The sequence below is a fragment of the Gobius niger genome (assembly GCF_951799975.1).
Source record: "Gobius niger genome assembly, chromosome: 18".
NCBI classification, from domain to species: domain Eukaryota; kingdom Metazoa; phylum Chordata; class Actinopteri; order Gobiiformes; family Gobiidae; genus Gobius; species Gobius niger.
Window position 1 is genome coordinate 1,723,262 of NC_136869.1, and position 15,772 is coordinate 1,739,033.

Below are 15,772 nucleotides of genomic sequence, written 5' to 3' on the forward strand. Positions count from 1 at the left end.
GGGAGAGAGAGGGAAGAGGAGAGAGGGGAGAGGGGAGAGAGAAGAGAGAGAGGAGAGAGAGGAAGAGGAGAGAGGGGAGGAGAGAGAGGAGAGGAGAGAGGGGAGAGAGAGGGGAGGAGAGAGGAGAGAAAGAGAGGAGAGAGGAGAGAGAGGAGAGAGAGGAGAGAGAGGAGAGAATTGGGGGGAAGGAAATTGGACTTACATCAAATCGACATTTAAACATTAGCACTGAATGACTTTCATTTGTCCATGAACTACAGCACAGGGGGTGGAGCCACAGAAGGGCCTCTCAATTTCCTCCTTAACCTCTTTAATCGAGCTTTACCCAAATCTAAAAGCTTCAAAGTTAAGCATCAAAATAGCAACGAAAACAAGGATGAAAATCACTTTTTTACTCCAACCTGGTTAAACATTACTGCGCACACAGCTGTTCCTCTGGCGCCATCGTGTGGCCGATCCCAGACGGCGCAGACAGTCTGAGCATCTGCAGCAAAAGGAGCAGGATTTCATTAGCTTGAACAGTTATAACTTTTAATGCTTCCGAGTAAAAACACCACTTAAATCAGAATTACTTCATTGTTACAAACGTTTATTTTATGAAACAGATCGACAGAGTTCAGGCACTTTTACAGACGTTTAAATTAAAACTATGGAAGGATCAGGATGAGCTGAAACTCCGGCGTTAGTTACAAGGAAATAACACGAAACTGGGTCCGGTTTCCCTTCACACAAAAGTCCTTCTGCGATTCACTTTGCAAAGGAAGTGAAATCAGCCTTTGCTCGGATTTAGTTTCCCCCAGAGACAAATTAATGCGACAAACGCTGAACATCTGCACCTTTCATTTGTTCAGATTAACATCCCATTGGACGGAGGAAAAAAACAGCAAAAAAACAGAGTCAATTTCAGCTAAAACTGCAGCAGAATGAGCTTTACAAAACAATCTGTAGCTTTATGTAGAAAAACACACTGCAGAAACTGATCTTATTTGCCTGAAATAACGACATCAGCCCCGGACTGTGAAGAAATCAGTAATAAATGTTGGTTTAACTTCTTAACTCCCGCCTGAACCGAGAGGATCTTTTTCCTCACCTCATCAGATTTTTTGTTGGGTATTCAACTCATTTTTGTCATTTTTTTGTCAATTTTTTAAATCAAATTTTTGTCAATTTTTTGTCAAATTTCTGTCTTTTTTGGTCATTTTTTAAATAAATGTTTTTGTTTTTTTTTAATAAAATTTTTGTCACATTGCTGTCATTTTTTTGGTCATTTTTTTGTCAAATATTTGTTTTTTTTTGTCATTTTTGGTCAATTTTTTGGTCAATTTTTTGTCACATTTCTGTCATTTTTTTGTCCATTTTTTGTATTTTTTTTTGTCAAATTTTAATCAATTTTTTGTCTTTTTTCATCACATTTCTGTAATTTTTTTTGTAAATTTTTGTTGATTTCTTGTGACATTTTTGTGACATTTTTGCCACTTTTCATCCATTTTTCGTCACTTTTTTGTCAATGTTTTCTCACTTTTTTGTCACATTTCCATCATTGTTTTCGTCTCAGTTTTGTTGCTATTTTCACAGCTTTTTTCCAGAAGCTTTTGGATTGGGGAAAAAAGCCAAACTGGAGAAAATGTGCTCTGTTCAGGTGGGAGTTAAGGGGTTAATAATCTTTTTGTTATTTAACGGCAAAAATATAAATTCCAGCTGAAGATTTGAAGTTAATCTGAGTTTAATCAAAGTATGTTTCTGCAGTGCAAACGGTTAGAATCTAAATTATCGCTGGTCTAGGCCTTCACGTTTCCTCCGGTGGCATTTCCTCCGGTGGCGTTTCCTCCCCCGGTCTCAGAGCTTGGCTTTGCTCTGGAAGAAGTTCATGATGGCGGTGAAGCACTCGTCTGACGTCCAGCGCTCCATGAGCCGCTCCACCTCGGCGTCGTTCACGGCGTGGAGGCGCTCGCGCTCCGTCGAGCGGATCAGCTGCTTCGACAGCGCCAGAGACTGCAACAGGAGCAGAGACTCAGACCGGACTCTTTTGCCACAAAGAACAGAAAACTTCACTGAGCGCTGTCTTTGTCTTATTATGACAGAATACTTCTTTTATCTGTAGTCAGTTCTCCTGCCCCCCCCCCCCTCCCTCGGGAGTGCCTGTCGAGATCGAACGGAGTTCTCCCTCCTGAGTTTTTCCTCTCCGTGCTGGAGAACAGGGGACGCCCACGCCGCTCGTCGTCGCCACCTGCTGCCGACGCTTATTTGGACTTTATGTTCGTCTCACCTGAACTTTACGTCGTCTTATTTACTGCTCTGTTTTATCGCCTTAATGTTCGTGCAGCTGTGAGGAAATGGTTTAAGATCAGTCCCGAAACACTCATCGGTCACATTCACTCGCACACGGCTCCGGAGAGAAACTCAAGACCCATGGATTATACGGATATTCTTCTCTTTGTCTTTTACTTCTAGTCTTTGCAACGGGACTGTAGCGTTCGGAGCGAGGGTCGCAGTAGTCGCAGTAGTCTTTGTAGTCGCAGTAGTCGTAGTAGTCTTTGTAATGTAAGGGTCCGTTGGCGCAGACGTGTGTAGTCCCTCAGGGGAAACTGAAGCTACAAACGTAGTTTCCACCACCGAGTGTGGAGTGAATGTTCAACTGTCTCATGTAAAGCGCTTTGTGACCATGTCTGTGAAAGGCGCTGTATAAATAAAGATCTTCTTCTTCTTCTACTTACGTTTGGAGGCAGGGCGGCGTAGTCGCAGTAGTCGCAGTAGTCGCAGTAGTCTTTGTAACCGCAGTACTTACGTTTGGAGGCAGGGCGGCGTAGTCGTAGTAGTCGCAGTAGTCGCAGTAGTCTTTGTAACCGCAGTACTTACGTTTGGAGGCAGGGCGGCGTAGTCGCAGTAGTCGCAGTACTTACGTTTGGAGGCAGGGCGGCGTAGTCGCAGTAGTCGCAGTACTTACGTTTGGAGGCAGGGCGGCGTAGTCGCAGTAGTCACAGTAGTCACAGTAGTCGCAGTAGTCGCAGTAGTCGCAGTACTTACGTTTGGAGGCAGGGCGGCGTAGTCGCAGTAGTCGCAGTACTTACGTTTGGAGGCAGGGCGGCGTAGCTCTTCAGTCGGGTCCAGACCTCGCTGTTGAAGCTGGAGTCTGGAAAGACCTCAGTGACGAGGCCGAGGTCACAGGCCTGAGCCGCCGTCACCTTCTTATTGAACAGCAACATCTCAGACGCCTGGGGTTAAATCAGAGTATTAGTACTCACAGAGGAGAGATACTGAGGTATTAGTACTCACAGAGGAGAGATACTGAGGTATTATTACTCAGAGAGGAGAGATACTGAGGTATTATTACTCACAGAGCTTTAATACTGAGGTATTAGTACTCACAGAGGAGAGAGAGCTTTAATACTGAGGTCTTCACACTGACCTTGGCGTTCCCCATCATCTTGGGGAAGGTGTAGGAGGAGCAGCCCTCGGCGCTCTGGCCCAGCTGAGAGAACGGCGTGTGGAACGTGGCCTGGACAAACAACACTCACGTCAACAACAAAACTGACACTGTTTCCAGAGAAATGTTGATTTGTCGTTTGTTCTGATTGTGATTTAGATCCAGAGGGAGCGACGTTTAAAAACCTGGACATAGATTTCACAGATGTGTTTGTTCTGTAGCTGAGAGAGTTTGTTTTACCCGCTCTGTGGCGTAGACCAGGTCGAACAGCCCCAACACCGTGACGGAGACGCCGACCGCGGGCCCGTTCACCACGGCGACCAGCGGCTTCGGGAAGTCGATGTACGTCTTAATGTACTTCCTACGGCACACACAAGAGGGCGGCGGCGAGTCAGTACACGTGTCTGTGGGCGTGAGAGTCAAATACACATCGGAAAGGAAGAACTACTGAGATGAAGTGGATTTATTGGGATCTGGGAATATTTAGGCAATCGTTCTCTATCAGTGTGCGCTCAATACGTGACCCATCAGGAGAACGGGGGTTTTGGGGCGTTCTGAGCGGGACAGAGCTGTGAAAGGGTCGTCTCCAAAGTCTCCAACAATGTGAAACACATGGAAATCGGATCATGTTTGGAGAAGATGTGGAAGTTTCATTTAGGACGTGGAAATCGGCCTCTAAACTTGTGGGCTGTTCTCTCCTCTGGGACAATAGAGCTCATTTACATCTGACTAAACCAGGACTAAACCAGGACTTACAGTAAACTGGTTATAAAACAGGACTGAATAAGAAACTAGACTCTTAGACAAAGAGAAAAGCAGCGACAACACGGCAGTGACAACAAGAAACACATGGGCTTTACCTTAGCTTTAGCTTTACCTTTAGCTTTACCTTTAGCTTTACCTTTAGCTTTACCTTTAGCTTTACCTTTAGCTTTACCTTTAGCCGCAGAGCCTGAAGTTCCTGCTGTTGTTTAAACTCCAGCTGCACCGGAGCGTTTGGGATCAAAGATTGTCTCTGGAAAAGGTGAGCGCTCACTCTGCATTAGCCATGTTTGGAACAGTTATGGTGCATTGTCAGTGACAGAGTGAGCGCTCTCACTATGTAACAGATCTGTGACGTGTGAGGAGCTTTCACTGTCCAACAGCTCAGTGAGTTTAGAAAAGTTTATCTTCAGTAAACGGTCCTGATGTGGATCTGGTCTGTTCCTGCAGCTCAGGAGGGAATAATGTCCCAACTCTCTTTTTATCACGGCTTTAGTGGGAATAATGACGCTGCTGCTCCTGTTTTCTGATGTGCCGTGTTTGTGCCCTTTTTATAAACATTATTTTAACTCAATTAAAATAACAAAGGTATCGAAAAAAGTACAGTTAAGGCACCGGTACCGAAAAGCAGGTATCGGTAAAGTAGTGGTATCGAAAAAATATGAACGGTACCCAGCCCTATTGCTAACTCGCGGCTAGCAGTTTTGGCCATTCTGATGCCGTTCTATGCCCAGGGGTTTATTCATCTGAAAAACTAACCCAGAAACTAAAAAGTCCTCAGAAAATCCAAACTAAAGACATACAGCATGTTTATATTGAGGAAAATGAGCTGCAGCAGAACAATGAAAACGCTGTAGCTTCTCGCTAAGTTACTACAAACACACGAGAAAATCTACAGGAGCTGAAGTAAAGACGAAAAGGGACCATTTAAGTAACATCTCAATACTATTGTTAAATAAAAACACATAAATGAATAAAGCTCAGGCATTGGGAGCTTTAGGACATGGGCTTTTCTGTCTGTGATGGACAGAGACATAAAAATAAATAATATATTGAATGAAAAAAAATAAATAAATAAATGGCATCAGCACAATTCTAATATAACTGCTCTTAAAAGTGTCGCCGACTTTACTTAAGGAAATGTACATGAGTAAATTTACTAATTACAAACCAATCTGCTGTGAGAAAAGTAAGAATGTTGAAGAAAATGCCTTGTACTCGTATCGGTATTCGGTATCGGCGAGTACTTAAATCAAAGTACTCGTATCGGTTTTAGACAAAGTGGTATCAGTGCCTCCCTAATTAAAAGAATCCATGTATATTATTACTGGTGGTCGTAAAACATTCAGACTTCCAGGCGATCACTTTGATCAACAGCAGCGGTAGAAGAGTCCGGACCTGAGCAGATCTCCTCCCCGCTGGGCCATCAGCTCCACTCCTCCGTCCGGGATCTTGGTGAAGTTCGTCAGGTCGTTCCCGCTGCAGTAAAAGTCTCCGGCTCCTGAGGAAACGAGCACAGACCTCTCAGTCAGCAACAGTTCACTCGGGACAAACGTGTGTTTAAATAAAGCTCTGACCGGTGAAGACGGTGAGCACGGAGTCGTCCTTCCCCGCCTGCTCCAGCGCCGCCATGATCTCGTTGTACATCTGCAGCACAGACTCACATTTACCCCTTTGCACAAACAGGAGGTTTTACGTTTGTTTCTAAAGGCCGCTGCTGTGTCCCACAAAGGAAATGACCATATTTGGATTACAGCGTCATCTCGGCCACAGCCTTTCCTGCTACACGTGGATACCAAACATGTCAGTATTTGTGAATGAATAAGCGTGGGAAAGACACAGCAGGGGCGGATCTAGAAAAAATCATGGGGTGGCAACACATTATACAAAGTCACATGATTAAAGCGGGGCTATGCACTAGGCCATTTTCATGAACATAGTAGCATTGTCTATAATATGTATGGGGTTTCTTACTCCAAACACCAAGGAGCTTCTAGAGTAGATGCGAGACATCACATTGGCAACACAAAAAAACTTAAATGAATCAGGCTGTGAAGATCTGGATTGTTCCTGGTCCTTGAAACAATGCATTTATAGGGCCAGATCTCAACTCTAAACGCAACATGGTACACGCATGATCTTGCATATTACGCTAAAGGCTGCGCCACTAGAGGGCGTTATTTAAGAAAAAGAGGCGACTGAGGCTGGTTCATTACAAGCAGCACTCGGAGCCGCTCTTCTGTGGCAACATTCACATTATGTTCCTCTTTACATCGCTCTGCCTCGTCTTCTTCCTTAGAATCGACGTCAAATTGAAAACAAAAGCGAAATTGCCTTGAAAAGTCTGTTCGAGCGAAGGTTACGCACGGGCTTACTTTGATACAGTAGATCAACACCACAACACAACATCAAAACAACGACAGTAAATAAACCGCACACGCCTCAAGTGCCACAACACCAGGTCTGATCTGAGTTTTAAGGAGACATTTCCATCGTGTGTCAGTCTTTACCTCCTGATGATGCTCCGTGTGCAGCCACAGCTCAGTCCAAAAGAAAGAAGCACATTTCACAGGGGGCAGAGCAACTTTTTTTTTTTCCAATTCAGCCGCTCCAAGAATCCTGCACCTGCAGCGCAAATGTTCCAATATGGAACTATAACTACTGTACAACTCTGCAACTCCTCTGCGGCCGATATGACAGTTTCTGATCAATTAAATCCTGTACATTTCGTAACTTTGCGCATTCGAACTGTATCCAGCGCGAGGCCTCTCTCCCCGCCCACTCAGCTTGGATCTGCAGCAGTGGAGGGACTTTTATTTCTTTAATCTTTATTAAACATTGCGTTGCATCAGGATGTTACGCGTTTACAAGAGAACCCCCCCCTCGCAAACCACCGCCTTCCTCAGGTCTGGAGAAAGCCTGGGGAGGGGGCGGCACCACAACATCGCAATGGGAGTCTGTCCCCCCTCCTGTCCTGCCCACTTTTTGCGCCAGGTCTGACACTAAAGATTACAAAGAGCGCCCCCGTCTGTGCAGTCGTCTGCTCTACAGCCTGCGCTGTGAACCACAAGATCTGGCCCATAAAGCGTTCGACTACACTATAATTTAGGACCAAACCAAGCTGACATCAATGGGTGGCACGACCTTTGGTAGGGGCGGCGGCTGCGACGTCGTTGTTTACCTGATGGCGTTCTCGTTTCTCACCTCTGTGGTGATGGCGTTCTCGTTTCTCACCTCTGTGGTGATGGCGTTGTCGTTGTTTACCTCTGTGGTGATGGCGTTCTCGTTGCTCACCTCTGTGGTGATGGCGTTCTCGTTGCTCACCTCTGTGGTGATGGCGTTCTCGTTGCTCACCTCTGTGGTGATGGCGTTCTCGTCTCTCACCTCTGTAGTGATGGCGTTCTCGTTTCTCACCTCTGTGGTGATGGCGTTCTCGTCTCTCACCTCTGTGGTGATGGCGTTCTCGTCTCTCACCTCTGTGGTGATGGCGTTCTCGTCTCTCACCTCTGTGGTGATGGCGTTCTCGTTTCTCACCTCTGTGGTGATGGCGTTCTTTCTCTCACCTCTGTGGTGATGGCGTTCTTTCTCTCACCTCTGTGGTGATGGCGTTCTCGTTTCTCACCTCTGTGGTGATGGCGTTCTCGTTTCTCACCTCTGTGGTGATGGCGTTCTCGTTTCTCACCTCTGTGGTGATGGCGTTCTCGTCTCTCACCTCTGTAGTGATGGCGTTCTCGTCTCTCACCTCTGTGGTGATGGCGTTCTCGTCTCTCACCTCTGTGGTGATGGCGTTCTCGTCTCTCACCTCTGTGGTGATGGCGTTCTCGTTTCTCACCTCTGTGGTGATGGCGTTCTTTCTCTCACCTCTGTGGTGATGGCGTTCTCGTCTCTCACCTCTGTGGTGATGGCGTTCTCGTCTCTCACCTCTGTGGTGATGGCGTTCTCGTTTCTCACCTCTGTGGTGATGGCGTTCTTTCTCTCACCTCTGTGGTGATGCCGTTCTCGTTGTTTACCCGATGGCGTTCTCGTTTCTCACCTCTGTGGTGATGGCGTTCTTTCTCTCACCTCTGTGGTGATGGCGTTCTCGTCTCTCACCTCTGTGGTGATGGCGTTCTCGTTTCTCACCTCTGTGGTGATGGCGTTCTCGTTTCTCACCTCTGTGGTGATGCCGTTCTCGTTTCTCACCTCTGTGGTGATGGCGTTCTCGTTGTTTACCCGATGGCGTTCTCGTTTCTCACCTCTGTGGTGATGGCGTTCTCGTTTCTCACCTCTGTGGTGATGGCGTTCTCGTTGTTTACCCGATGGCGTTCTCGTTTCTCACCTCTGTGGTGATGGCGTTCTCGTTTCTCACCTCTGTGGTGATGGCGTTCTCGTTTCTCACCTCTGTGGTGATGGCGTTCTTTTTGGCCGGCCGGTTGAGCTTGATGGTGGTGATGTTGTCTTCCGTCGTCACCAGCAGCGTCTCGTACTGAGCGCTCGCACTCCCAGAAGGCTGTGCGGCGACGGAGGCGGCGCTTCCTCCTTCAGCCGCCACTAGAGAGCCAATCAGGTCGCAGTACTGCTGACGGGCGTCCTCCTGGAGACACAAAGGTTAGTCAGAAACTGGTCTGGATTCAGGCCGTGTTCACAGCCGTCTGTGCATAGAAACAAAAAGGAGAAGCGACAGCTAGCAAAGAAGCTACTCCGGTATACGTTACACTTGCCATTAGCCTCCTCAGTGTATTTCCCCTATAGCCGTTAGCATTAGCCACCAAACATCTCAAATTATGAACGATTCAGATGTTTTCAGCTGTTGTCAACACTTCCACCATGTTTAGGGGAGGGGCCAAAGCCTCGTTCGAAATCATTAATACATGTACAGACCTTTGTATAATTTATTTTAGATACAAATGAGCTAAATGCTAATCACGTTCAAGTTTGGGCTTTTCATGGGTCTGACTCACAGATACTGTAATGGACATTAAACATCATCTTCTGACATGTACATGATAAAGAAAAACACAGAACAGGATATATAAATACTGTGAAATATGTCTCACTTGGCCGTACTGTAGCTGCCTTCACTTTTCACAGTTAGCGTTGTTAGCGTCGTTAGCATTACTATGAAGCAGGAGCTTTACGGCTCACGGAGTAAACATTTCAGTGCAGTTTGGGACTGTTTTTATCAAAGGACAGTCTTTACGAAACAACAGAATTACCTTTCACACGGATGAATTATAATTTAAAGTTTATATTGTTAGTTTGGTCACTTTATCCGGTTGTTATAATCGGATTGACAAAACGTTAATGGCAGCTTGTGTCGCTGGTTTGTTTCCTGATAATCAAAATTAGCCCATGAGGAAAAAGGAATAATTATTAACAGAAAACATTGGTTAAGTTAAAATATAAATATAATATAATATGATTGAACAAAATGTAACACAAGGCATGTCGATGTCAAGGCTGCCATCTGCTGTTTGTATGGGTCAGTTACAGGTCAATTATCGATAAAAACCTCAGAAAATACATATATATATAATTTTAAAATGTGGCAAGAACAAAAAATATCGAACTGTGATTAGTAGCGATCCTTAATCCTTATGATCAGACTTGCATGTGTTGTTATAATGGGTTTCATCAGAACAGTCATTATTCCAGCTCCATTACATTACATTGGCTGCATAAAAACATACGCCGGACCAAGATGGCGGCGTGTCGTCCGTGTTGCGACAATGGAACGAAGCCACTATTTCTCCTTTTTCTTTCTATGGGTCTGCACCTGTGAGATCTCTCCCATGGCCTTCCACGCGTCCCACTTGGCCCTGTTGATGAAGTCCAGCATCCCGGGCCGCGCCGTGGTGCAGGGCCCCAGCGTGGACTGCTTGAACAGAGCGTAGATCTTCAGCTTCGCCTCGTTCCCCGGGTCCTGCCTCAGAGACGACATCCTGGACTTGGCCTCCTCGAACTGCTCCACCGTGGCTCCTGCACACGAGAGAGAGGGGAAACCGATCCGGCTCTTTGACTCACCGTGCCCATATATGGAGTTCCAGCGACTAATAAGACTTGGATCTCCTTCACTCTGAACTACAGGCCTCTAAGCCTTATGCTAAAAGATCTGTTTAGATTAGCTTTGCAGGTCTTAGGTTAAGGTAGGGGTAAAAGTCCAGAGAATGTGCTTTTATTTCGCAGACATTTCAATAAAATGGTGGAATTCTGAAACCCTGTGATGCGGTTGTAATGACAGTTTGCCACTAGATGTCACTGCCCTTCCCTATTTAAAGAGTAAACTAAGTGTTAAACTAAGACAGGGATGGAATCACTTCAGTATCGGATAGTCCGTATTTGTCTCTGGATTGGCACAGATTAAAATAACATAATTGTAAAAAGAAAAATGAAATAAATACAATATTAATAAGCATATAATGTGGTCGTTAATAACACAACACACAATCAATAATATTGCGTCCATTAAAGCAGTACTGAGTAACTCCTGCCCCTAGAGGCCATAAGCGCAACTGCAGGTGTCGTAGCAAGTTGTGCTTTTTTTACTCATTAATTGTCTTGGAGAGTAAATCCTACGCTGACAGAAAAGACAAAGGAACAGAGGGATATTGTTCATCCAATGATACAACGGAAATATATATTTTTTCACTCAAACTTGGCTGTAAATACTGTTTAAGCGGCGCTAGCCCACAGTTAGCTTTGCCCGTTAGCTTCTTCTTCGTGATGCCATTAGTGTGTATTGGTGACTCCGGTCTGGTGGCAGTAAAGTTGCAAACATGGTTTTCTGGCCAGAGACACCAGGGGGCGATGAAAGACCCTCCAATCATCCCTTTAACACTTGTATCACCCCCACAGGGACCACGGGGAGGGTTTATTAAAGAAAACAAGTTACTTAGTGCTGCTTTAAAAGCAAACAATATAGATACAGATGCATCTCGTCATAGAAGGGGCCGTGGCTTCGCCGAGGGGGAAAATAGAATCTTTAGAGAAACACACACACAAATAAAGTCAAATGTAAATCGGGCCCATTTGGATATTTTCTCACAGCAGATTGTTCAGTAGAAGTGAAAAAACGGCAGTTGTAGCTAGCGCGAGCCAACTGTTAGTATTAGCCCGATGCTAACATGTAGCATCAAGTTAGCATTCTCCGTTATTCATGTATTTATGGGATGTTGAACCACTTTGCTCCTACCCATGTCTTTGTATCTTTATTTAGTAGAAACTATATTCATAATTCAGCATTTGTTACAGTAATTTTTGAATAATTAGAGAAAATATAAATTTTTTCAAAATTGTTTTCCCCCTTAACTGTTTTTAAAAATGACCATATATGGGCGATTCCAGAGATGCCGTCTGTATCTATTATTGATACTTATTGTTCCTTATTAATAACAATGGATCAAATGATCAAATTAAAGATCGGTGACCAGTTATTGGCAGTGATGTGTATTTGTAATTATTGAAGAGTAGGTAAAAGAGTTTTCTTTCTTTGTCTTGGGATTAGCAAAACGGTTGTGACGTTAATATTGCTGATTGTACAGTCACTGGAATACGACAAATTAACTATGTGCCATTATGTCTTCTTGATTATAGTAAATCAGGGGTGTCCAAAGTGCGGCCCGGGGGCCAAATGCGGCCCTCAGACCAATTTTTGGTGGCCGTCTGCCTTCTTGCTGAATCGGGACACATCATCAGAGATGGTCCTTTTTATTTGAAATATAATAATTCTACACAATTCTAACCAAACAACTAACCTTGTACTGTGAGACAGAGCTGGCATGAAGGTTTTGAGCAGAAATAAAGGTGTGTGGAGCAATTTAAACCTCTGCTAGTCAAAGGTTTTGCGGCACTAACCACCGATCTATGGCCCTTCACCCTGTGTACGCTTCAGTATGCGGCCCCACAGGAAAAAAGTTTGGACACCCCTGTAGTATATTAATGTATCTACTGCTCATATGTGCAAAAGGGGGAAGGCGCCAACAAGCTTAAAGGGGCTGGATGCAAGTTCGCCATTTTATACTCACAACTGCCAACTCAGGCCATATGTGTAACTGCACCTTCTATATTAAGCTCGAGCATGACACATTTTTAAGTGACCGTACAGGATTTTAGAGGCAGTTGGTCTGAGCTCATTCTACACATTAGGACATGGCTGGAACATGTAGGGGGAGGAAAATACATAATTTTAACATTTTTAAACTCCTTATAGTCCCTTTAAGCTTCTGCCTACTCCTTTTGAGCATCAAATCCACATTATTTATTTATGTATTTACTTATTCACCTGCACATGCATCTTTCTTTGGCTTTGCTTAATGTGCAGAACCCCGTTCCTATGCACAACTTTATGGAACTCAGATGCTCAAATAAAAAAGGTGAATTGAATTGACATTTCTTATAATAATATCTGTATCAGTGATTCTTCACTTTAGACCTAGTTCTGAATTAGACCTGGATCACGTGAGTTTAATCCAGAATAAAAGAGTTGAAGTGACTGCACTCACCCATCCTCAGAGGAGAACCTGCCGTGTGGAGCTTCACAGCTGAAACAAGGGACGGACGGACTAATCTGGAAAACACAACAAACATTACAGTTACAACACGTAAATATCGGGGCTCCCTGTAATTCTGGGGCCTATCCACATGAAACACAAACTGACACAAGGTTCCACATCAGGACAGACTTTCTACTGTTATATGTGACCTCACGCAGGATCGATAATCACTTCTTTCTAAACCTGTTCATTCACTTTGAAATCGTGTTTAACATTATTTTACAAAGTGACAAACAGCAGAGTCTCATTGTGAAGATTATCACAGAGGGCTGAATGCAGGGTAAAGGTCACAGGCGCAGCATTTCTGAAAACAAGCCAAGTATTCAGGAGATTTAAATATGACCGTTTCGTTTAGACAGAACCAGATATTATTTAATTTCATGATTTTCAATTGACAAGTGACAAGAAAAAAGGTTAATTAATAGAAAAAAATGAGAACAGACGGATTCATCAACACAACGGGAGCATTGTTCACTAATTAAGGGAAATTAGCAACACTATAATAAGCGAGACATAACTTTGCACATTAAACAAAACATTTCGCAACTTAACATTTGTTGAAAATCAGAAATACTTTTCAGTCCAGACAGAGATAAGAGACTGTCCCTAAAGAAAAGTGCGTTGCTCTTTAGTTCTGAAGTGTCAGGCTCGGTTTCGTGTCCAATGTGACCCCGAGGCACAAACAGACTCAGTAAAGCTTTAAAAAGTCATGTCCTTCAACGCTTAAACCGCCCCTAAAGTCGCAGGTTCTGATTCTCACCGCGACAGATGCAGCAGACGTCGAGCGGCGAAGGTTTTCAGAGCGACACCGGCCATGAGTGCACGGAGAGCGGCCAAAGTTCAGCGGCAGAGACGGGGAGGAGAGAAGCTACAGCGCAGTTAGCATTAGCATTAGCCGCCGCTGTGTTTACATCCGGACTTCCGCATTTACTCGCGCTCTCATTGGCCAGACGAAGCTACGTAAGCACAATCAGGAATAAAAAATATATTAGGAGGTTTTATTTTTTTATTTAGTGACATTTTAAAGTTACCTAAACACAATAATAGGAATAATATATTTTTATTTTGCACTTTCTTGACATAATATGTAGAGCGGCCAAAGTTCAGCGGCAGAGACGGGGAGGAGAGAAGCTACAGCGCTGTTAGCATTAGCGTTAGCATTAGCGTTAGCCGTTGCTGTGTTTACATCCGGACTTCCGCATTTACTCGCGCTCTCATTGGCCAGACGAAGCTACGTAAGCACAATCAGGAATAAAAAATATATTAGGAGGTTTTATTTTTATATTTAGTGACATTTTAAAGTTACCTAAACACAATAATAGGAATAATATATTTTTATTTTGCGCTTTCTTGACATAATATGTAAAGCGGCCAAAGTTCAGCGGCAGAGACGGGGAGGAGAGAAGCTACAGCGCCGTTAGCATTAGTGTTAGCATTAGCGTTAGCCGCCGCTGTGTTTACATCCGGACTTCCGCATTTACTCGCGCTCTCATTGGCCAGACGAAGCTACGTAAGCACAATCAGGAATAAAACATATATTAGGAGGTTTTATTTTTATATTTAGTGACATTTTAAAGTTACCTAAACACAATAATAGGAATAATATATTTTTATTTTGCGCTTTCTTGACACAATATGTAGGACTAGTTCTGTTAACCTCTTACCCCCCGCCTGAATTTGCATTTCCTCCAGTTCGCCTTTACCCAAATCTAAAAGCTTCTCAACTGGAGCCCCATTTGAAAGCTAAGGCCTACAAAACATATCTTTTTTGTTGTGTTGTCGCAGCATTTTTGTAACATTTTTTTTAAGTGTTTTTGTCCGTTCTTGTTGCTTTTTAATCCTTTCTGGCACCATTTTTAGCTCTTTTGTCGCTTCTTTGTGGCTTTTTTTTTTTTAATCACCTTTTTGTGGCGTTTTCATCCTCATTTTCGCTGCTATACTGACACTTTTTCCCAGAAGCTTTTAGATTAGACTAGATTAGATTAGTTTTTAAAAACTCTAAGTAGCTTTTTTTTTAGCGCTTTCTAAGTAAATTAAAAAAACATTTATTTTATTTGGAAAAGTCTTGTAACTGAAGACATTTCAATGGCTACAAGGTGAAAATGACTCTGATATTTTGTCCTTGCAGCTCTCCTGTATGAACATGAACATGAACGTGTGCTGTGAGAAAATATCCATATAGACAAAGACAGCATCTCTGGAATCGCCCATATATGGTCATTTTTTAAAACAGTTAAGGGGGAAAACAATTTTGAAAAAATTTCTCTAATTATTCAAAAACTACTGTAACAAATGCTGAAATATGAACATAGTTTCTACTAAATAATGATACAAAGTCATGGGGAGGAGCAAAGTGGTTCAACAGCCCATAAATACATGAATAACGGAGAATGCTAACTTGATGCTACATGTTAGCATCAGGCTAATGCTAACGGTTAGCTAGCGCTTGCTACAACTGTCGTTTTTTCACTTCTACTGAACAATCTGCTGTGAGAAAATATCCATTTGGGCCCGATTTACACTTGACTTTATTTGTATGTGATAAATAAGTTGATATTCCACCAGAAAATGGCAAAAAAGAGTGGAAAATTGTGTTTCTCTAAAGATTCTATTTTCCCCCTCGGCGAAGCCACGCCCCCTTCTGTGACGACATGCCGTCTGTATCTATGAGACAATTGACAAATACTGATCCGCATCAATATTTGGGTGAATCCTCCACATTATTTTCAGGCTCATTTTGTAAATATTGTCACCACTTTTGGACATTAGTTTATATGTGCTGACAGTGGAGACAATGAACTTTGAGACAGTTTTTGTTTCATGTGGATTCTCTCAGTGATGACAGAGATATTAACCATAATGTAAGACAGTAACCATAGCAACCATAGTTACCATCATGTGATCATGTGATAAACATGTGATCTGGTCTGGGCTTTGTGCTGCAGACGGATCCTAACACTGTTCACCTGGACTCTGGTAAAGCACCAGGGGCGGACCGGCCATATGTCCATCCTGGAAGAGCTCAGAAGGGCCACCGGTCCCGCCTTAACCGAGC

The 15,772-nt window shown here is 43.7% G+C and overlaps 1 protein-coding gene across 1 annotated transcript; it reads right to left on the bottom strand.

The window, feature by feature from the left end:
- Nucleotides 1-1,805: 1,805 nt before the first annotated feature.
- eci2 (enoyl-CoA delta isomerase 2) lies at nt 1,806-13,628 on the bottom strand. The gene is made up of 10 exons (XM_079575710.1): nt 13,478-13,628; nt 12,667-12,731; nt 9,942-10,144; nt 8,565-8,759; nt 5,764-5,833; nt 5,585-5,687; nt 3,665-3,785; nt 3,407-3,496; nt 3,069-3,212; nt 1,806-1,992 (listed from the first exon to the last, which is right to left on the bottom strand). The coding sequence occupies exons 1-10, from the start codon at nt 13,531-13,533 to the stop codon at nt 1,837-1,839; spliced, it is 1,203 nt and encodes a 400-aa protein (XP_079431836.1). The 5' UTR covers nt 13,534-13,628; the 3' UTR covers nt 1,806-1,836.
- Between the last annotated feature and the right edge of the window lie 2,144 nt (nt 13,629-15,772).